The 22,791-nt window shown below is 33.8% G+C and overlaps 2 protein-coding genes across 6 annotated transcripts; one reads left to right on the top strand and one right to left on the bottom strand.

The window, feature by feature from the left end:
- Window positions 1–5,158: 5,158 nt before the first annotated feature.
- Window positions 5,159–18,333, top strand: LOC103504245 (uncharacterized). Of its 5 annotated transcripts, none has more exons than XM_051091522.1 (10): window positions 5,162–5,482; window positions 6,916–7,056; window positions 7,241–7,333; window positions 7,428–7,534; window positions 8,461–8,498; window positions 8,625–8,735; window positions 16,054–16,156; window positions 16,424–16,544; window positions 17,724–17,803; window positions 17,917–18,333. In XM_051091522.1, exons 1-6 carry the CDS (start codon window positions 5,201–5,203, stop codon window positions 8,636–8,638), a joined length of 675 nt encoding a protein of 224 aa, XP_050947479.1. In that variant the 5' UTR covers window positions 5,162–5,200; the 3' UTR covers window positions 8,639–8,735; window positions 16,054–16,156; window positions 16,424–16,544; window positions 17,724–17,803; window positions 17,917–18,333. The 5 variants fall into 5 exon arrangements, with proteins under 5 accessions (XP_050947482.1, XP_050947481.1, XP_050947480.1 ...); XM_051091521.1 differs by having other exon boundaries at window positions 7,413–7,534; XM_051091524.1 differs by lacking the exons at window positions 8,461–8,498; window positions 8,625–8,735 and having other exon boundaries at window positions 5,160–5,482.
- A 1,571-nt stretch (window positions 18,334–19,904) lies between these two features.
- LOC103490522 (riboflavin synthase-like) lies at window positions 19,905–21,903 on the bottom strand. Its single transcript, XM_051091520.1, has 2 exons — window positions 21,720–21,903; window positions 19,905–21,390 (listed from the first exon to the last, which is right to left on the bottom strand). Exon 2 carries the CDS (start codon window positions 20,996–20,998, stop codon window positions 20,162–20,164), a length of 837 nt encoding a protein of 278 aa, XP_050947477.1. The 5' UTR covers window positions 20,999–21,390; window positions 21,720–21,903; the 3' UTR covers window positions 19,905–20,161.
- Window positions 21,904–22,791: the final 888 nt, after the last annotated feature.

The raw sequence follows: 22,791 nt of genomic DNA, 5'->3' as shown, positions 1-22,791 counted from the left end.
TGTCTAATTTGGATCTAAGGCTAGTGTATAATTCTTTATAGCACATATGTTCATTAACTGTAATCTTAGACATGCTAAAACAACGTAATTGTGCGATTCATTGAAAAAACCATCGAAGTAGGCTGCAATTCTGGTCATCCTGACAAACATATTACATATAAGTAACTATTACTGTATGTCCAAATGTATGTATTATGATATATAATAAAGGATATATATGGAAATAAGTATACTGCAATTGGAGCAATATGAAAAATATGAAGGGGTACATATTTACAACATATAAGTAACTATTACTGAATGTCCAAATGACTAACCGGATATATGTGAAGACAGATAGAATCGTTGAATAAATTACCAAAGGTGAAGCTCTGAACACAATGATAAAATAAGAAGTTTCAGGCGGTGGAGGATTTTTGGCGGTGGAAGAAATTTCTAAATGTGGAATAAATTTTTGGCAAAGAACAAATTATCGGCGGTGAAGCTCTGAACCCAGTGATAGAATAAGAAGTTTCAGGCGGTGGAAGAAAATTCTAAATGTGGAATAAATTTCTGGCAAAGAACAAATTACTGCCGGTGAAGCTATGAACACAGTGATAAAATAAGAAGTTTCAGGCGGTGGAGGATTTTCGGCGGTGGAAGAAATTTCTAAATGTGAAATAAATTGCCTGCAAAGAACAAATTTTCGATGGTGGAGGACTTTCGACGGGAAAGAAATCAATAAATATTCTGGCGGATGATCAAACATAATTGGTTATAAAAAAGTGAAATCCTAGTTAGGTAAAAAAAATCATAATTTAGGATCTTTATGAAATTTCGTAGGCAAATTAGGTCTTTCCTCTAAATCTTTCTATAATTAAATATAATTAGTTAATTAAATAACAATTGGTTTATTATAATTTTCACATTCCATTCAATCAATCTTCATAGATTTGTTAAAATCACATTCTTCTTATCATCATTTTGGAAAAATATTCGAATGACAAACTATTGTTTTTCTACTCACACCTTTTGTCGACTCACTCTCTCCATCTATTAAAAGTTGTATAGGTTCTTTTGAGTTAATAATTTGATTATTTACCATACTTTTAATTTTAATTTTTATCATTAAATAATTTTTTAAAATATATTTATGAATAAAATGATAAAACTACATTTGTGTTATTTCATATAATAATACATAGACAAAATGAAATTGAATAAGAGTATTTGCAACTTCAAACTAGTAACATCTTGAAATACTTTGAAGATGAAGAGACATTCAATGCATTGAAATAACAAAAAAGTAAGATTGAGTCTTTACATGTAGGTGAAGAATGGTGATAAAAAAGAAAGAAAGAAAAAGCTCATTCTTATGCCAATAAAAGTTAAGGCCCTGCTTTAAGAGAAGAAAAGGAAAGAACTCTATAATGTTTGGGGCAAAGAATAAGGGGTAAAAGAAATATATTTAATCTCCCCTTATTACATCTTAATCATTATTTTCTTTTTTCAAAGGTGTGATATTATTATTATTATTATTATTTTAAATTTAAAAAATTTATTATTATTATTTTAAGTTAAAATTTTATTATTATTATTTTTAATTAAAAAATTATTATTATTATTTTAAATTAAGAAGTTTATTATTATTATTATCTATTATTTTAATATTATATTTCAAAATAGAGTTTTATCGTTTAACTGCATTAAACAAATATATATTTGTTTTTCATATTTCATTTTGCTTCAATGCTATTACGTTGGTCATCATTTTTTTAAATCGATTATTAACAATACGTAATTTTATGATATTGTACTTACAATATCAATTTAAAGAAAATACATATAATTTTTTTCGCACGTAACACATGACTTAAATTTTTGGCACGAAAAGCTTACGTACAAACATTCAAAATTAACACCGTATTGACAAAAGCTAATGAAACATGCTTTTCAATAAACATTTCAAATGTTGGTAAATAAAATAGAGGGTGTATTGGATTTACAATACGAATTTAAAAAATACACATTTGTACAAATTAAAAAAAATAATTTTTTTTAAAATTAATTGTTAACAATACGCAATTTCCCGATATTTCATTTACAACATCAATTTTAAAAAAAATACATGTAATTTCTTGCACACGTAACGCATCAATTAATTTTTTAGCATGAAAAACTTGCATACAAAACGTTCAAAATTAACATCGTATTTACAAAAGCTAATGAAACATGCTTTCCAATAAAAATTCCAAATTTTGGTAAATAAAATATTAATATTTGTATAATAGATTTACAGTACGAATTAAAAAAAAAAATAATAAATTTTTTTAAATCGATTATTAACGATACACAATTTTTCGATATTATATTTACAACATCAATTTAAAAAAAATACATGTAATTTTTTTCACATGTAATGTATCAATTAATTTTTTGGCATGAAAACTTGCATACAAAATTATCAAAATTGACATCGTATTTACGAAAGCTAATGGGACATGTTTTCCGATAAAAATTTTAAATTTTGGTAAATAAAATACGAATATTTGTATATTGGATTTACAATATGAATTTTTAAAAAAATATATTTGTACTAAGGTGTCTTTTCAAAAATATAATAAAACGAAAAAATATTTACACTGTATAGAATAATTTCGAAAACTGAAAAAGCCCACAAGCCCATAATGGAAAATACCAAAAATGTCTCATCAATCATGCCGTCAACAACGCGCGTACTATATTTAGTACGCGATCAATCTAAACAATTTATTTGTTCAATTCTATCATTTAATTTGGTTACACACTCGTTTAAATTTTGAGCCAAATCTAATTTTTTTTTTCAAAATTTAGTATACGATCGTTTAGATTTGACTGAACGATTTTTTTAAAAGATTTTTTTGGGTACACAATTGTTTAGATTTTGCTAAACGTTTTTTTTAAAAAAAAATTATGATACACGGTTGTTTATTTTTTTCACGATAGTTTACTTTTTTTACACGATCATTTACTTTTGACTACTCCAATCTAATCGACTTTTTTCAAGATTCTTTATACATGATCTTTTAGATTTTGTTATTTTTTTATACACTATCATTTAGATTTGGTTATCCGAATTTAAACAGCATAAAAAAAGAAGAGGAAAAGAAGAAAGATGATTGAAAGATTAAACAACGTAAAAACGAAAAGGAAAAGAATAAATACGATGGAAAGAAATCAGAGCGAAAGAAAAAGAGGAGGAAAAGAAGAAAGACGATAGAAAGAAATCACAATAAAGAGAAGAAGAAAGAAGAAAGAGCAAACCTGAAATATTTAAAAAATAGAAGAAGAAAGAAGAAAGAGCAAACCTGAAATATTTAAAAAATGGCTAACTTCATAGGCTTTGTTATATAGACCGTAAATACTTTAGTGATTTGATATATTTATGAAAATTAACCTTGTACTATTTTTTTTTAAATTTTTTTTTACATATTCCTTCCCCAAACAAAGATTATAAACAATCCATTATAATTCTTCCACTTATTCCTTCACTAAATAAGGATTATTATAATTTTTTCCTTTTCATAATTCCCACTTTACTTATTTATTTCCCCTCTTATTCCTTTCAACATCCCCTGAGAGTTAAAAAAAAAAAAAGAATTAAAGTTTATTTTTTATTAAATTAAAGAAAATGATCTTTAAAGTATTGGAGAAACTTTCTATTAAATAAGTAGGATGAACCACAATTTTGATAGATGGTTACCTTTTATTTTTCTTTTTACAAATTTTTAGGTTATTTAAAATAAACAAATTTAGAGTTTTTTTTTTTTAAAAAAACAAATTATTTACACTTCATAAAACAAAACAACAACTAAAAGACAAAATTAATTATATTTAACTTTCTATGAATCGTAAATATTTTATGAAATGTTGTGTTTTTTACCCTTTCCTAAAAATTTTGTAGTATAAGTTTGTTAATTAAATTATCTTATCCATCATCTTTAAAAAAGTCAACTTTTACTATTAAACATGCTAAGTTGCACATATTTTGCCATAAACTTTATTTTAATATTATTAGAGTTCAATTTAGCTAAGTTGCAACTTTTTCATGGGAATAATCACTAAAAAAATCAAACAACAATTTGTACCAATATCATTTAGATTTTGCTAAACAATCGTTTACCGAAATCTAAACGATTTTTTTCAAGATTCTTTGTACACAGTCGTTTAAATTTGACTATTATTTGTTAGACGATCGTTTAGATTTAGCTATCCAAATATATTCCTCAATACACAATCGTTTAGATTTGGTTACACTAGCCAAATCTAAACGGTTTTTTTCAAGATTCTTTGTTACTTATAGGATTATTTAGATTTGACTATCAAATCTAAACTATTTTTTCTCAACGATGCTTTGGTACTCAGCCTTAAATTTGGTTACCTAAATTGTTTTAAGTTCAATGATTTTGTTCAAGATCTTTTATATTTGATACATGATCTTGCACCAAATAATATCAGATTTATTGATTGAAAAAAAAATATAAAAGAAAAATGGTACCAGAAGAAAAGAAAGATGATGGGAAAGGAAAAATTGTAGCAGAGGAAGAGAAGAAAAACGATGGAAAGAAAGATGATGAAAAAAAATGGCAAACCCAAAATATTTAAACAAATGACCAACTTCATGAATTTTTTGATTTTGTTACACGAGCCATAAATATTTTGCTGGTTTGTTGTATATTTATGAAAATTAACTTATATTTCAATATGAAATACACATCAAATACACCATATTATTCACCAACTAGTTTGCATAGATTACTAGACCGAAGGAATATAAGATGCAAAAGTGTAGTGGAATATAACTACAATAGCAAAAGAAAAAAAAAACTTCATACAAAATATTGTATTTGAAGGAATTAGACAACTAAGGTAAATGTGTCAAAAATAACTAACTATTAGTCATTCTAAGCCACCCATACAATCGTACTAAAAAATAAATATACTATATTCCAAAAAAATTATTGATTATCAATGTAAGAGCATCAGATGAAATTAATTAATAGGATAAATATGTAAGTTTTAATACAATCTGATGTATCTTCCGGAGGAAGCCTAATCCAAATTTTATAGCCCGATGAGTTGATGGCCCAATTTGGTGACAATGGAAAGGTCAAAGGAAATGGCTAAGCTAAGCTGACTGTGAGCTTAAAATGGAAGTGAAGAAACCGGACGAAACAAGTCCATGATGGTGTCAACTTTAAGGGCCTTTGCCCCTACTTTCAATCGCTACCCGTCTCGCGCCTTTTCAATCAAAACCCAGATGGGTTCCATCACCAGAAACCCCGACGCCCACTCCTCCACCTCTAAACCAACAGAAACTCCGATCACCTTGCAGGAGTGGCAGGGTTGGGGCTCCACCTCTCCTGTTCCCACCATGGTTACGGAAATTATAGACGAATTGAAGGTCTTGGAGAAAAATCTTGATGCCCAAATGAGTTTTGGTGGTAATGGCGGCAAACTTCAGGTTTGCCACAAACCCATTGGATATGTTTTCCGCCTCTTCTTTTACTTTGTTACGTTTTGGTTGATACTGCAACAGAGTCTATTAAATCCTATACTCAATTATTGTTTCTATATCCCTTGTAATCATTCAACTCATCTAGATATTGCTAATGGAGTAAACGGCAACTTGGAATTTTAGATTGATTCATGTCTTCTCTTTCAAAATGGTTTTGGAATTTCTTAAACGAAGTGAATGTCACATGGAGTCTTATTATTAGAAGTAGAGTTTAGATAATCTCTGTTCGTCCGCCCAACAGCAGCTGGTAGTAATTTCCGTGATCCTTGGGATGGATTGACGTTTCTAAAAGTAAAACCAGGTCTTTCATGGAAAAAGGATCACTTTTTAACTTAGCATTGGCAGGAGACTTGGGTAGTCGGAAGATTATAACCCATCTTGCAACTCGTTCCCTAAATAAAGTTTATGGATTTTTCCAACACAAAAGGCAAGTTGGTTAGAGATGTTCAGCTCAATTCTTCCTCAAGCCGGGAGCTTGTCTTTGTAAGTCAGAATGATTATTAATGTTCCTGAACTTTTGAAAACTGGGGAAATTATCATGTAAATCCCCTAATCTTCAACTTGACCCACAGATAAAGTAAGTTAAACCTGAATTTAGCCAAGCAGATATGTGATGGAAACTTCCCTAAAAATCTTAAGTTCTTCCTTTAGACCTTTCCTTCTAGGAGTCTTAATGTGCAGAAAGGTTTTAGAAGACACTTCGTACCTATCTATATCTCCATGAGTTTGCAAAAAATGCTCCTCTGGTGAGGAATCCGTAGACCACATTTTGTCCACCGTATTTATTTTTACTACAAAAAGTTGGAAACTCCTTTGCATACTTCTTGTTGATTTGATGCCATCCTTAAGACATCAGAATCTGGCTTCTAAATCTCATGAAGCCCTTTTTTAAGTAGCGATACTAGGATTCTTTGGTTAAGGCCCCCAAGGGATAATTTGCAAAGATTTTAAATTCAAAATTTTGGTTCATTTTGTGAACATGTATTAACATTTTTTAGTGCTCTGCATAGGAATTTTTTTGTAACTACTGCATAGTCTCCATCATTAAAGATTGGAAGGTCTTTTTGGAATCCCTCTCTTGGGAAAAGTGATGCCTCATCAGTTTGTCCCCTAGATTGTTTCATTTGGCTCCTGTTTTTGAATGAAGTTATCTCTTATCACAAAAAAAAAAAAAAAAAAAAATGGTAATTCTCCTTGCTTCTGAAATGGCAGAACTATTCCTGCAGTATCCTTTTTGGTTATTAAACGTGTGGAATGCGAATCAAGTTTAGATAACCCTTCCATGAACCACGAAGCCGTGGTGCTATATGTTTAGCTCCTTATTTTATTCATTGTGCAAATGATTGCCTTGTTAATGTTAACCTTTGGTCTTATTTCAGGGATATTTCAAAACTCAGGAGGACAAAAAACACCGAGCTACATATAAGGCTCTAGGTAGTTCTGAGCAGAAACTGCAATTCTTTTCTGCTCAACAAATTGCATGTCGTTTACTTGGGAGCCGGGATTATCTTTGTCAAAAGGTATAATAAATCAATCTTAAGTCATTCTGTGTATTTTGGGGTTCTATATTAACAAAACGGGTTTGATGAATGAGTTTTTCCAATGCATTTATTAAGAATTGATAGGTTGTTTACTATCTACAGACCCTTATTGTTACTTTATGTAACTTATCTACCTTTGTTGTGTTCTTTTGAATCTGTTTAGTGCTGGCTGCCTGTTGAGGATTGTATGTGTTCAAGAGTCAAGCATTATTCTCTATGGGATGGAGCACGGTTTTGGCTATATATGCATCCAAAGGTCTGTCTATCGCTGGTCGATTCTTTATAATTCTCATCTACTAAACTTGACGTGAAGTTTATCTAGAGTTATTGTTCAGGATTTTCTGTGGCAGAACAACACAGGGAAGTTGCTATTTCAAGTATTTGGTGTAGAAGCCACAACTTTGTCCCTATACGGTATCGCTGAACATGAAGAAATTATGTGGAATGCATTCGGCAGGTAATTGTATTCCTTGTCTTAAACCACTAGGTAAATTTAATTATATATCAATAGCACTCCCTCCACTTGTGAGCTTGAAATATTTGAAAGGGTCAACAAGTGGGGAGGAAACAACAACTCAGAGGCTCGAACATATAACCTCCCTAAACCACCTGCTCTGATACCATCTTAAACCACCAATTTAATCAAAAGCTTAGTTGTGGTTGAGGATAAATTTAATTATATATCATTAACACCTTGAGTAACCTTTAACTCCTTATGTTACCTTTAACAAGCCTATAGCTTTATTTACTGTAGCAAGAGCTAAATTTATCTTAGTCTAGGTCTAAGAAGATAAGTATTTCTTTAAGACATTTATGATATTACTCTAAAATTTTAAATCTATGAGAATTATGAGCTAAGAAGCATAGACATTGACACGTGACTCGGATACGACACAACACAAATATATATGATGGCATGTATTGTGAAATAATACTTTTGAAAACATCAAAATAACAACCATAAAATTAATTTTTTGTCTGACTACTAGTTGGTCCAAAATTTAAATAAAAATAATGGTAAAAAAAAAATGAAAAATTTTAAAAATGAAAATAATGGAAGAGAATGAAAAAAAAAAAAATAGGTTTAATAAAAGGAAAAAAACAGAAGAGAGAAAATAAATAAAAACAGAAATGGATGATAAAAGAAAAAAATATTGCAAACAATGCTAAAAACAGAAAAAGGGGAAAAAGAAATCAAATCGCAGGGTTAATGGGTCTTCAAGTGTCTGCGTTTAAGGTAGGTGGATAAAATCCACCGTGCGGTGTGGGAGCTCAGCAGCAACAAGTAAAAGAATGGGTACCAACCTAAAATAGGTTTTAAACCGATGGGCTGGGCTTGGGATTAATGCCTCATTTTCTAGTTGTTTTGTTAAAAATTTGCAGGTTTCCGTGTCCTAGAGGTGTCTCCAGCTGTTTGGGAGGTAATTTGACTTTCTTGCCTATACCAACTATTTTATTTTTTCTTCGTTGTGTTCCTTGATCGGCTATTGTCCATTCTTCCAAAATTTTGATGATTTTTTGGTGTTTGTCTTTGGAATTTTTTAAAGGTTCCTCCTATTAGATGTGTGTTGTTTGGCAACAAGCACAACTCACTCTTGTGATCGACGTCCCTAAGAGTTTCCTGGTCTTCCACCACTGGCAATCAAAGCTGTACTTTGGTATGTTCTCCTATCACCTTTTTGAGCTGTGATGCGTGGAACACCGTATGTATTGATCACTGGATCTAGTTTATAAGCAACAGGATCTATTCTTTCTAGTACTTTGTAAGGTTCGAAGTATATAGGTGATAACTTCTCATTTCTTTTCTTGCTCATGGAGGTTTGATGATACAGTCTAATCTTCAAGAATACCAAATCTCCCACATGGAATTCCACTTGTCTTCTTTTCATATAGCATACTTCTTTATTTTATCTTGAGCATTTCTGAGGTGTTCCTTCATAGTGCATGTCACGCCCCGCCCCACATGCATCCCAAACCTCGATATGCGGCACGTGACGCGACTAGTGTCTTTGAACTTAAACAAATATGTGATTCAAAACATAACATAAGCTACAGAACCTCAACAACTTCAATAACACAACTAATAATCAAACCACTTCTTATTTCTTAAATCGTGCGTTATGTAATTAACACTTCACATACATCCTTAAAACAAGAATTATAACAAATAAACTTAAGTGCCATCAACAACTTCCAAACTTTAAACCCTTGCTTGCTCGCCTTGCTTTGTTAACCTTATCTCAACGTCTGATCACCTGGGGAGGGAAAACTTAAAAACGTAAGTCGAAAACTTAGTGAGTGATGCTTTTGAAAACCTTTTGGGGAATACAATTCAACCAACAAATTCATTTTCATAACATAAACAGGCTTCAAGACCTCATTTCATCGCATAAACACACATTAGTCCTCATTTCTTTTACTAGGATAATGAACCATTCCTACGCATAGACTACTTCGATAACCTGTATGTCATCTTCCGCATCCCTTAGAGAAACCTAGGTTCATTTCCCATTGCTCAGGCTGCTAAGCTCAATACGCTCCTTTCAACGCATTGGCTAACTTCTCACCGCGATTTGTTCCTCTCACTCCATGGTTGTCTTGACTCATTATGTGCACATAATAGCTAGCTCATTGATAGGATGACTGATGGGTTGTTCATTGCAGTAGCACCTTAGGTAAGTCTTTAGGCAACGGTTAACTCTCTCTGTTTGCCCATTTGTTTGGGATGGAAAGTTGTGCTTCTCTTCAAAGAAGTGCACATAGTGGAAAAAGTTCCTTCCAAAAGTTACTTAGAAAATTTTAGTCTTGGTCAGTAATGATGGCTTTTGGTACTCCATGTTTCCTTATCACTTTATCAATAAAGACTTCAGCAACTTGTTTAGCCGAGAAGGGGTGTCTCAATGTCACAAAGTAGGCATATTTGCTTAGCCTATCCACCACAATCATTATTGCATTCATATTTCCTGCCGTTGGTAGACCTTCCACAAAATCCATGGTCCAATCTTCAAGCATGAGTTCGGGTACAGGGATAGTCTGAAGTAACCCTGCTGGTAAAGTTGACTCCGTTTTGTTTCTGTCGCATTGCTCCTCATAATTCTTGATATCTTTTTTCATCCCATCCCAATAAATTTCTCCTCTCATGCGTTTATAGGTTCTTAGAAATCTAGAATACCCTCCTAAAATAGAGTCCTGGAATGTGTGTAATAGGGTTGGTATCAAGGTAGAGTATTTGGAAAGGACCAATCTTCCTTTATAAAGCAATTTGTCATTAGACCGCTGATATTTGGCATACCTTTCTGGGTCTTTTTGAACAGCTTCAATCAATCTTTGAAGTTCAGGATCATCTTCAACTTCTTTCAAAACCACCTCTAAGTCAATGATACCCAGAGCACTCATTACAGCTAATTCTTTAGGTTGTTCTTCTGTTGTTTTCAGTCTTGATAAGGCATCAGCAGCCTTGTTCTGTAACCCAGGTTGGTAGAGAATTTCAAAGTCATATCCGAGTAGTTTGGTAAGCCATTTTTGAAACTGGGGTTGCACCTCCCCCTGCTCCAGCAAGAACTTAAGAGCCTTTTGGTCCGAGATGATAGTAAACTTCCTACCAAGCACATAATGTCTCCATTTCTGCACTGCCAACAAACACCACAGCCATCAATTCCCTTTCATATATTGATTTACCTTGAGCACAAATAGAAAGCTTCTGGCTGAAGAAAGCAATAGGGTGCCCATTTTGAGATAAAGACTGCCCTAACCCTTTTCCTAAAGCATCAGTCTCAATGATAAATGGGAGGGACCAATCCGGAAGGGCTAAAACAGGGGCTGATATCATCGCTGTCTTCAATTTTTCAAAAGCTTCAATGGCTGTCCCATCCCATTTAAATGTGTTCAACAATCTGGTCAAGGGAGCTGCAATTTTACCATAACCTTCCACAAATCTTCTATAATAACCTTTCAGTCCCAGAAATCCTCTCAACCCAGTTACATCCTTTGGTTGAGGCCAATTCATCATAACCTGTACCTTATCCCCATCTGCTTCTACTCCTTTAACGAATATCCAATGGCCAAGATATTGAATTCTTAAGTGGGCTATCACACATTTTTTTCTATTCGCGAATAACTTGTTATCTCTTAGAATGGCAAAAACCATCCCTAAATACTTTTCATGTTCAGTTACATCTTTACTATAAATCAGAATATCATAAAAAAACCAGTACAAACCTTTTTAAGAAAGGGCGAAATACCTAATTCATGAGAGATTGGAAAGTGGCTGGGGCATTTTGTAAGGCCAAATGACATTACCAAAAATTTGTAGTGGCCTTCATGCATTCTAAAAACAGTTTTCTCAATGTCGTCTTCCTTCATCTTGATTTGATGGTACCCCGATCGTAAATCCAGCTTGGAAAATATGGAGGCTCCATGTAATTCATCCGGAAGATCCTCTATAACCGGTAATGGAAACTTATCCGAGACCGTAGCTTGATTTAACTTCCTATAATCAATGGAGAAACACCAGCCCCCATCTTTTTTCTTCACCAACAGAACCGGAGTGGAGTATGGACCATGGCTAGGTTTGATCACTCCAGCCTGTAACATCTCTTCCACCAGATTTTCAATTTCCCCTTTCTGTAGGTAACCATATTTATAGGGTCTTACATTGATCGGTTTTTGTCCGGGTGCTGTTAGGATGCAATGATCAATTCCTCTCTTAGGTGGCAGTTCGGATGGGGTAGAAAAAAGATCTTCATATTGTTTAAGTAGAGACTTGATCATTGGCAGATCCTATTCCTCCCCTTTTTCCACTGTTTTTTCGTACCAATCGTGCTCTTCTTCCATTTCAAATATTTGGAACTCTACTAGGAACCTTGATCTTCCTCTTCCCAAGTTTTGGTGATAGTTCTGAGGGAACATTCTGCCTTAACTAGTGATGGATCCCCCCTCAATGTGACTTTCTTCTCACCCACTTTGAAAGACATAGTCAAAGTTGGCCCAATGAATTTTCATGAGGCCAGTAGTACTAAGCCATTGCATCCCTGGGATTAGATCCCTAGGATTAGATCCACTCGCCTTAATTCAACTGCTAAAGAATCAGCAATGATAGTGAGTTTTGGTAGCTTCACTTCAACTCTTGTACATAACCCTTTTCCACTTCTATTTGACCCATCACCAATGGTTACCCCAAAAGCCATGCCTTCGTCAATGGTCAATTTCAGCTCTTCCACTAATGCTTGGTGAATAAAATTGTGGGTGGCTTCACTGTCAATAAGTATCAAGACCTCCCTATCCTTAGTTTCATGGTTCTTTTAGAGGAGAAACCCATGATTGTCCTCGTTTCAATTTCAGTTTTAGCTGGAACTTCAAGGTTTTTCAACTCCATTACTTCTTCATCTCCCTCTATCAGTACATTGCCTTCTCCCTCTCCCCCTTCTTCATTCATAATGAATAGCATGAGTTTTCTTTTTTCCTTGACGTTGCAACGGTGACCATGTGAATACTTCTCATTGAATCTAAAGCAGAGGCCCTTATCCAACCTAGCTCGAAATTCCTCATCTGACAGCCTTTTCATAGGAGGTTCACCTTCGCTGTAGTTTCCCTTGATAGGGATAGTTATTTGTTTCATTTGAAATTCTGCCTTGCTGTTGTTTCTTTTCTCCCCTTCCATTGTTTTCTTGAAGACTTGGTTCACAGCTCCACTAAACCCTTGGTTGATTAATTCCACTGTTGCTAACTACTATATTTCTATCATTAACAAGCGGAGCCTCTCTCATACATTCTTCCAATGTCAAGGGGTGTCGGCTGGTTACTTCTGCCTGTAAAGAGGGTTCTAACCCGGTTATAAATGCTTCCATGAGCACACTTTCCATGTTCGAAATAGGGGCAGAGTAGTTTAAAAATTTCTTAACATAATCACTGTAGGATCCATCTTGGGTAATCCTAATTAGTCTTGCTCTCAAACTCCTTGTTGAGTGTCGCTAAAATGATGGAACATTCTCTCTTTCAAATCTGACCATGATTCAACTTTCTTTCTATTGTGACTCCATCTATACTGGTCTACTTCATCTTGGCCAAAGCTCATCACAACAACTTTTACCTTTTCAGCTTCTGGAAGTTCATTAATCTCGAAAAAGTGTTCTGCACGGTAAACCCAAGATTCTGTGTTCTTTCCGAGGAACAAGGGCATTTACAACTTTTAATACTTACTTCTATCCACCGTCTCTATCGTGTTGTCCAGAGGAGGTTCCAAGTCATCCATTTTCCCCTTTAGTTTCATCACAGATCCATTGGATGTCCCCGACTCATCTCTCCTTCGGTATGAGCTATTTTCTCTTATGTCATCAGCCATTTGGTCCACAACCTTCTTTAACTCGAGCATCATTTCCTTCAGACCGAGAACTTCTTTTTCAGTACCTCCCAAGCTGATGCAAAGCATGGGAGTTTTTATGATAATACCTCAAGATGATTTTATTAACGAATATGGGAGCCTTTTATAGGCCGAAAGCTAAACAAGAATTAGTTATGAGTTAATTATTTTGTAAACTAACTTTGTTATCAGTTAGTTATTTTTGAACTAACTCAAAATACAAGAATAATAAACCTAAACTAAAATAAAAAAACTTAAGAAATAGTTAAAGAAACATCAAGAACCTAAAGAAACATCAAGAATCTAAGATGTTCTACCTCACAAGTGCTGTTCCATTTGTTTATTCGCCAATAATCTTGTCACAACCCCCAAATTTATGGCTCTCATACCAATATGTTAGGATTTCCCTCCCAAAAGACAATAATAATCCCAACAAAAATGGTAGAAACAGAGGCTGCACTCTGTGGATTACTTGTATTCAATAAACGAAAGGTTCACAAGGAAAATATCCAGAGAAATGTAGATAAACAGCAAGAAATACACACCAGAAAAGCAAAGGAAAACAAAGAAATAGCCCAGCCTTTGATATGACCGTCGACTCCTCCCTAAAAGACAACAGTCTTTTCCAAAATAAAACTTGCCTCACCGATCCCTAAATTATTCTATTTATACTAGTCATCATTAGTGGGCTCCCCCAGCATCATTCCTTTCTTTATTTCTCTCTCCCAGCTCTGTCCCCTGTACATTTACTTTCTTGCCCTTTCTTTTATACTTTCTTTTAAACTGATGGATAATACGGGCCTTACATATTCCTTGTACAACCTTTAACAAGCCTACAGCTTTATTTACTGTAGCCAGAGCTAAATTTATATTATTCTAGGTCTAAGAAGATAAGTATTTATTTAAGACATTTATGATATTACTATGAAATTTTGAATCTATGAGTAATATGGTAGGAATGTTATTAGCTAAGAAGCACAGAAACCGACATGTGACACGGATACGATGCGACACAAATATATATGATGCATATATTGTGAAATAATACTTTTGAAAACATCAAAATAACAACCATAGAATTATATTTTTGTCGACTACTAGTTGATCCAGATTTTAAATAAAAATAATGGTGAAGAAAAAAGAAAGATTTTAAAAATGAAAAATAATAAAAACAAAACTAGATTTAATTAAAGGAAAAAAAACGGAAGAGAAAGAAAATAAATAAAAACAGAAATGGATGATAAGAGAAAAAATTGGAAACAATGTAAGAAAAAACAAAAAAAAAGGGGAAAAAGAAATTAAATCACAATGCTGGTCTTCAAGTGACTGCGTTTAAGGAAAGTGGAGAAAATCATCCTCAAACAACCTTATCTTTATGTTTTGTACTTAGTTTAGTCTATCGGTTTCATTTTGATGTCATTGAACTTTTAACTGACATTTCACACTTTTCACATGCAAGCCTGTCAAAGCAAAAAAGTTTAAAATGTACTATAGGGGAGATCCACTAGTTGAATCTCCGACCAAGCCTTGTCGTACTCTTTGCAATCTAAGCTTTCTTTGCAATTGACAGTCTTCAATACTTTCTTTAATGATGTTTTCAATGTTTTTTTCCTCTCCTGTTTTATAAAAACATTTTTTGAAAAACGTGAAGGGAGGTGTTAGATACCTAGATTAGTATAGTGTAGGGGTATAAAGGTAATTAGTTAGGTGGTAGTTAGATGGTTATAAATAGGAAGTTGGGAAGTGAAGAGAGGGCATGAGATTTTTGTTAGAATTGTTTAGGCCTTTGTAACTTTTTGAGAGAGAGAAGTACATTGGAGAGTTGAGAAAAGGATTGAGATTTCTTAATTGTTTCTGAATTCAATAAAGGGAAGGAAATCGTAAAGGAAATCAGTGTTCTATTCGGAGGCTACGTCATATTGTGAGTTTGCCCGCAACTTTCGGATTTAGCACAACTGACTTGTTGACTAAGTTATAATAAGCCGCACAATCGCCCGTCCCGAGTTTTAAAGGTTGTGATTATGACACTTAGCAACAACAAGAAAAAGAATGGGTACCAAACTAAAATAGGTTTTAAAACCGATGGGCTGGGCTTGGGCTTAAAGCCTCATATTTTAGTTGTCTTTTTAAAAATTTGCAGGTTGCCGTGTCCTAGAGGTGTCTCCAGCCGTGTCTTAAATAAAAATTTTAATAATATAATAAACGACACGCCAGCTTGGCGTGTAGGACATGTGTCCAACACTGACACTTGTCCATTTTAGGAGTGTCGGTGCTTCTTAGGTTATTAGGATATTGAGTGTATATTAGTAAATAAATAAAGTGGGGAAGGAGGGAGTTAGACATTTAGTGAGTTAACTAGAGCTTGGGAGAGATATCAAGAGGAAAGGGTGCAAGTAAAATTTCTAGTTTATATTGTAATTTCTTCATTAAATTGCAATATAGTTTTCTTCAGCATTTCCGTATATTTTTTGTCTTTGGATATCTAACAGATTTATATGGATAGTTAGCATCCATAAACTGTCGTATGGTCTTCACTGTAATAACTCATTAGGAAAGTTGGTATGGCATTTAGACTCTTTTCTTCTTTTGTTTACTGTGATTTTCCGAATATTACTCAGGTAAAAGCAAAGTTTGTTGCCTTTATCCCAACAAGAATGCAACTTCCAAAGGTGTTCCGGAGGCCTTCAGCTCTCAACTAAGCAAGAAAACACACAGCAAATGGTACATATCTTCTGAAGCAGTGTAGTTAATGTCCCTTCTTGATTATACACATTATTAAATAGTAATGATGAAAGTATAGACTACATAGTGGAAAAAATTTAACATTACCACAATTTGTGACCTTTATGGTTGGATATACCTGTGGAACATTATTTATGGAAGGCTTCTAGGCTCAGCTATTCAACCATACATTTCAAAGGACGTACTTTGTATTCTGGCTGATGTTTTGTTTTTTGGCCAAACTTCTGAAGTTTTCTGTTTTTCCAGTTGATCATGCCGTAATGTTCTAGTTGATTCTGCTCGTAGACTGATGGAGAGGGAATTCTGAATTTGTTTTTTGATTGACGGTACTTGGAGCAACTCTGCTGCAATTTTCAACCGACTTAAGGTAACGTTATGTAGCATTTTTGTTTTATGTCTTCTAGGTTATCTACTGGATAATTACCGGAGAAATCCCATGACAAAATGACTGATAATATAAGCCACATGACACATATAAGGACAGGAATTTGAATTAGTTTGTCTTAATTTTTATCGTTTCATTTTATCTAACAAAAACATGGTCAAATAAGAAAATCCCCCCAAGCAAATGTGAAACCAAAACTTGCCAATTTTTAACAATATAAGCCTCATGACATACAAGGACAGAATTTTTGAGTACTCCAAAACAAGGCCGGCCATCTAGCTCCCCCGTCTGTCAGCAATATTAAGAAGGATTCTCAAATTTCTTTTACTCCATGATTCCTGAATGAGTGATCTTATGAAGTTGGACCACCGTAGGATCTAGGTTTCTGGAGATTTTGTCCAGGAAAGCAATTATAAATATAAACTCCGTACTTTTAGATGGCACTACTGTTAGGCCACCGTTAATATTTAAATATAGTAGAAGAAATAAAAATATCAACGCATGTGGGAATGGAGGAGAAGTTGAGAGAGGGTTGGACCACTCTGGTGGGACCGGAAGTTAGAAGAAAGAGATAAAAAGAAGGGAAGTTACGGGGATAAGGGATGGAAATTTTGTAGAGGAAGGCTGCCGACTCCTAGAGAGAAAGGAGAAGCAGAGGGTCCAGGGTCTTATGCAATTGTTCTCGAGTCTTTACTTTTCTGTTTGTAATTGTTTGAACATTTTATTGTGAATTCTGTCATTGTGATCAATACTCCTTTGTTTCACGAGGAGTCTTTCAATTCGTGTAATGACCATTTCATATCAATATAAATAGACACTTCCTGTGGTGTTCTATCAATTACCCAAAATGAACTGGGCCTCAACCAGCTTTTGTCGGCTCTTATATTCAAATATCCCCATCACTACAGTGAAATGAACATCCCAACAATAGGTCCTTGTTCCAAGTATCAAGGTCCTTTAGGAGGCTGTGAAATCAACAGAAGAAAAACGTCAATTTGGTTTGAACCTTCATAATGTTCTTTTGGCTCTTTTTTCAGATTTGGATGGTTGATTGATAGCTTAGGTTCATCGTGTGGTTGATATTCAGACTGTGGTAGACCAAACTTCTGGAAACTACTCTAAAAACTATATTCTGATGTGATGATTGTTGTAATTATGTAGGAGCAAGCTATATTGGTTTGGGGGGAGGACATTCCATGCATGTCATTGTCTACGGGGTCCTCTGCAATGCATAAACTCAGGTAAGAATTTGAGACAGTTATCCAATATATGGACTGGGTTTTCACGAGTCTTGGGGGGAAAGCATGATTCTTTTATAGAATATTGACTCATAAGAGCTCGTCTGAATGTTAAGGCCTCAACCATCATGGGACCGTACCTGCACTGCTGCAGCGGCAGCTAGCCTACTCTCTGAGCTTCAACTCGTTCCAAAGTTCAGCTCTGTTGAATTCGGAAAACAGGGTGAAGCATTGGAAGATGCTCCGGAAGTATTGTTAGAAGCTCTCACTGCTCGACGTATTCGGATGGGGTGGTCCATCACCCGTAAAGTAAGACATGCAAGCAGTTTTTGCTAATAAAAAACGATGTTACTTGAAACACCTGAGGTGCATGAAATTTTTTCATACTTTTATTGGTAGATCTACGCTAACATGATGACTTCAGAAGCGGCTTGATTTAAATCTTTTCATTACACTTTTAGGATATCAAAATATTAACCTTGTAATTTATCATTTGATCATACATTAATTTACATTTGAAGAGAGTTGTCTAACTCTTGTTTTATTAGATTAACCAAACCAACTTAAACAATACAAGCCTTCCTAAACCTCATGGGTCGGCCTGTTCTGTCAAATCTACCCAAATTTATTTTCTCGTAGATATAATATTTTCAATTTGAATCTCTAACTTTGAAGATTAAAGAAAGAAGTAGATGTCACTAGTTATGTGTATGAGGTATTGAGATATGCCATTGGACGAAAAATGGAAAATGATGTAGATGTTGACGTGTTTTTTTCTTTTTTTGGACAATTTATATCCTTTGAAATTTGTATAAATTTGAACCATAAATTAATAATTATATAAATTTAAACTTTGAACTTTTGAAATTTATCAAATTAAACTGTAAACTAACAATTGTATTAGTTTTGATCTTAAATTTTTACAACGGTATTAATTTCAACCTTGAATTTATATAAATGTATCATTTAAAATCCTATATTATGTTTTATCTTGAAAGGTGAGGGTTTGAATGATGCAACTTCATGTTTTAGAGTTGAAATGTTTATGATTATTAGTTAAGGTTTAATTAAATTGAATTGGTATTTGTCTCCTTTTCTTTTTCCTGCTTTAGTGGCTTTACATCCAAATTCCCTTCATTGCTATCCATGAATTTCCGTATTGTCTTGATATATGTGGATTCATTCTCTAATTGAGCAGCGGAGATTTCCTTTCTTTTTTCTCATTCTTTTTCTGAAATATACTCATCTTTTCTTTTTCTTTTTTCCTTTTTTCTTTGAAACATAATAAAGCAGAACGATACATGTTTAATGTATGTTAGAAAAAAAAAATAGTAAAAAGACATTGTCACGTAACAAATCACAATTATACTGACATAATTTAATTGGTACATAGATGGAGATTGCTGCCTTGTACCGGTACTTTCCCTATCTTTAATTCTATTCTATTTTACTAATACTTATAAATAAAATGGTAAGAAAGTGAACTTTTCTTTTTCATTAAATTTAAAGTATGAAATTTATATATCTATTAATTATTAAATGAAAAACAATGGAAATATACAATTCCTGTTACTTGCATGGTTCCAAATTTACAACGAAATCAAGTTTTCAAAAAAGGAAAAAGAAAAAAAACGTTGTATACACAATTGTTCTAAACCACACTTACTCTAGAAACATTGGAGTCATTGTAAATTAGGAAGGCTTAGCCTATACCTAGCACCTTTTCAACTTAGAAAGATGAAATTGTTATTTATCACATATACAGGTAAAAATTGTAACTATGACTAATTGAAACCTTGAAACCAAATAGAAACAATTTTTAAAGTTAAGAACGCAAATCCCTAAAAATAAATTTACAATCTCAACTTTAGAGTTTGTTCGATTAAAGATCGAAATTAATAATTGCATCAAAAAAAACAAAACAAAGACAATAACTGATTCGGTAGATAGAGGACTTCAGTGATCTCAACAGAGGAAGGGCATAAGTTCATTCTACTAATTACTTGGTTCATATCCTAAGCTTTGATCCTTTATATTTTAATATAGTTTGGTTTTAATTTGGATTCTATCAAGAACATCAAACCCTTTATTCATCCCTAATCCCTTGAAAAAGTATTAGGCATTACTACACTGAAAAAAGGGTTGAAATTCATAATACAAGTAGTCACCTCGTCTAACCGTGTTTTAATACAACAGAGACAACAAGACAATAAGACGGTAGAACATCAGATCGTTTACTCATTCTCAGTCTCAAATTTGATGATGGTTAAAAACATAACCAGGCAGGAGAAAAACTTTATGCAGAAGAAGATTGAGATTGCAACTATTGGGACCTTTGTTTTTTCCCTCCAGGCTTTGTAATCATGAAGACTTAATGGGATTGATGGCACCATTGCTGAGGAGTCTTTGCACATACTTGCCAAGAATATCTACCTCCAAATTCACTAAATGTCCCACTTTCTTCAACGGAATGACCACATTTTTCTGAGTATAAGCAACCAACATGAAGTTAAAAGCTTTCTCATCATCAAAAACATCTACCACAGTCCAGCTAGTCCCATCCACAGCAATAAATCCCTTTGGTACAATGTAATTCAGCAAAGCCTCTGATGTCTTCACCTTAATCCACAGGGAATCCCCTTCAGGATCCACAGATATTATCTCCCCAGTCCCATCCACATGCCCCTGCACAAAATGGCCACCCATTCGGCTGATTGGTTGAACCGCCCTCTCCAAATTCACAGGTGAACCAGGCGAGAGTTCCACCAATGAAGTCTTCCTAAGCGTCTCAGGCGCTAACCCCACCTTGAATTCAGATAGTTGGTGGTCAAAAGCAGTGACAGTAAGACAAGTTCCATTGACAGCAATGCTATCTCCAAGGTTAACACCTTCAAGAACAGTTTTTGCATTGATTTCCAAATCGTATCCCCCATTTTCACCAATACCCAAGTTTTTAACATGGCCAATTTCTTCAACAATGCCAGTGAAAAGACATTGAACGGAGGCCCTAGGGCGAGATCTATAACAAAGTTGGGGCTTGTGGGTGGAAGTGAATAGAGTGAAAAGAGACGTTTTGGTATTGAAATTGAAGTTGGGGAAAAATTGGGAGGATGGGAGATGAAGATTCCCCATTGGAGGAAGCATTCTGGGGATATTGGAGAGTGATGTAGCAGTAGAGAGGGAAGAAAAAGTAGACATTTCTTTCAAACTCTGTTTCAATTCTAGAAGAGAGTGAGAAATTGGAATTGAAAACCCTAAAGCTGGAGCAACAAAAACCCAATTAAAAAAAATGAAATCAAAGCAGAGTAGTAGAGGAAGAAGATGAAGGAAATAGAAGAAATAAGGAAGTAGGATACAACGTGGGAGTGGTCAGAGAAGAAAGTGATTAATAAAATTATTGTCGAAGAGGCAAAGGCATGGAAATGAATGGTTCTTCAACTCCAACAAAGTCAAAGAGAAGAGAGTAAACACGTCGACATCTGTAACTTCATTTTTTTTTCTTTGTACTTCCAACTCTAAATAGTAAATCCTTTTATCATAATTCAAACCGAACCGAGCCGTATGTCTCATTCCATCAGTTTGTTGGAGTACTGTATTTTAAACATAAAAGGGATTTTATTTTGAAAGCAAATAAAAGAATTTTAGAAGTTAAGCAACAAGATTGCAACAAGATTAAAATTGTTTAATTGTTCGGCAATCTTAGAGAAAGAACAAAATATATTTATAGCTTTCCCTCAGGAAATTTTGCCACACTAGGAGAGATTTTCATATATCACATTTCACATGAGTACAGAAAGACAAAAGGAGCTTTTAGAACCTTCAAAGCAAATAGAAGGGAAGAAGAAGTACTGGAATCAAAATCCAAATTTTTTTTAACATCGAACATCGAAAGCAAATAAAGTGGGGAAAGAAAGCTTACCGGAGGGCGGTGGGCTGTGAACCAAATGGTACAAACTGGCGAAGGGTGCTGTGCTTGTGAGGTGAACGATGGTTTTGAATGCCGCCGGAGATGGTGACTGTCGATGCTCCCTTTTAACGTGGGACGTTGGCGTGGGTGTGGGTGATGCGTTAGAGTGATCGTGGAGGGAGTGAATGAGAAAGAAGCCCTAAATTCTAATTATCTTTGTCTTTAATCTTTAATGGTGCCTTTGGGAAGAGAAAGAGTCATCGGTATAAGGATTACGATAATATATGTTTATGAGAAGGTTTATCATTGGTAGGCTTATAATAATATGTGTTTGGGAAAGCATGAAGAACGGTGTGTTACGATAATATTTCATTGAAGAAAGATTATGATTGTAGTGTTATTATAATATGCTTTTTGGGGAAGAATAACGATTATAATGTTATTATAATATACGTTTTGGGAAAGATTACAATGGAGTGTAATCATAAGGGTAATTTTCATAGATGTAATAAAACACCAAACTATTTATGGACGTGTAAAAAAGCTTATGAAATTAGTCATTTTTTAAATATTCTAGGTTTGTCCTTTCGTCTTGATTCTCTTCCTCGTTTCTGTGATTTCTTTCTTTCTATCATCTTTCTTCTTTTCCTACTCATATCTTGTGTAAAGAATTAAAAAAAAAAAACCATTTAGATTGGAGTAGCCAAATCTAAACGACCGTGTAAAAAAAATAAATGATTGTGTAGCAAAAGAATTAAAAAAATCGTTTAGCCAAATCTAAACGATTTTGTACTAATTTTTTTTTAAAAAAATCATTTAGCCGAATTTAAATGATTGTGTACTAAATTTTGAAAAAAAAAAATCTCTTAGATTTGGATCCAAATCTAAACGATTGTGTAATCAAACTTAAACATAATCAATTTAAAAGATCGTGTAACAAAAGTAAACAATAGAATTGAAAAAATAAATTGTAACCATATCTAAACAAACAAATCTAAAGGTTCGTGTACCAGATATATTACGCGTGTATTGTTGATCATGACGTGGTTAATGAAACATTTTTGGTATTTTTCACGGTGGGCTT

This window comes from Cucumis melo, chromosome 11 (assembly GCF_025177605.1).
Source record: "Cucumis melo cultivar AY chromosome 11, USDA_Cmelo_AY_1.0, whole genome shotgun sequence".
NCBI lineage: Eukaryota > Viridiplantae > Streptophyta > Magnoliopsida > Cucurbitales > Cucurbitaceae > Cucumis > Cucumis melo.
This window is presented reverse-complemented; position numbering and strand designations above follow the sequence as displayed.

What these genes read in the sequence shown, in the direction of transcription:
- LOC103504245 (XM_051091521.1), top strand. Translation starts at nt 5,201, where the DNA reads ATGATGGTGTCAACTTTAAGGGCCTTTGCCCCTACTTTCAATCGCTAC. An exon ending in GTAATGGCGGCAAACTTCAG is followed by an intron (nt 5,483 to 6,915) that starts GTTTGCCACAAA and finishes GTCTTATTTCAG; the next exon opens with GGATATTTCAAAACTCAGGA. An exon ending in GGCTATATATGCATCCAAAG is followed by an intron (nt 7,334 to 7,412) that starts GTCTGTCTATCG and finishes GTTATTGTTCAG; the next exon opens with GATTTTCTGTGGCAGAACAA.
- LOC103490522 (XM_051091520.1), bottom strand. Translation starts at nt 20,998, where the DNA reads ATGTCTACTTTTTCTTCCCTCTCTACTGCTACATCACTCTCCAATATC.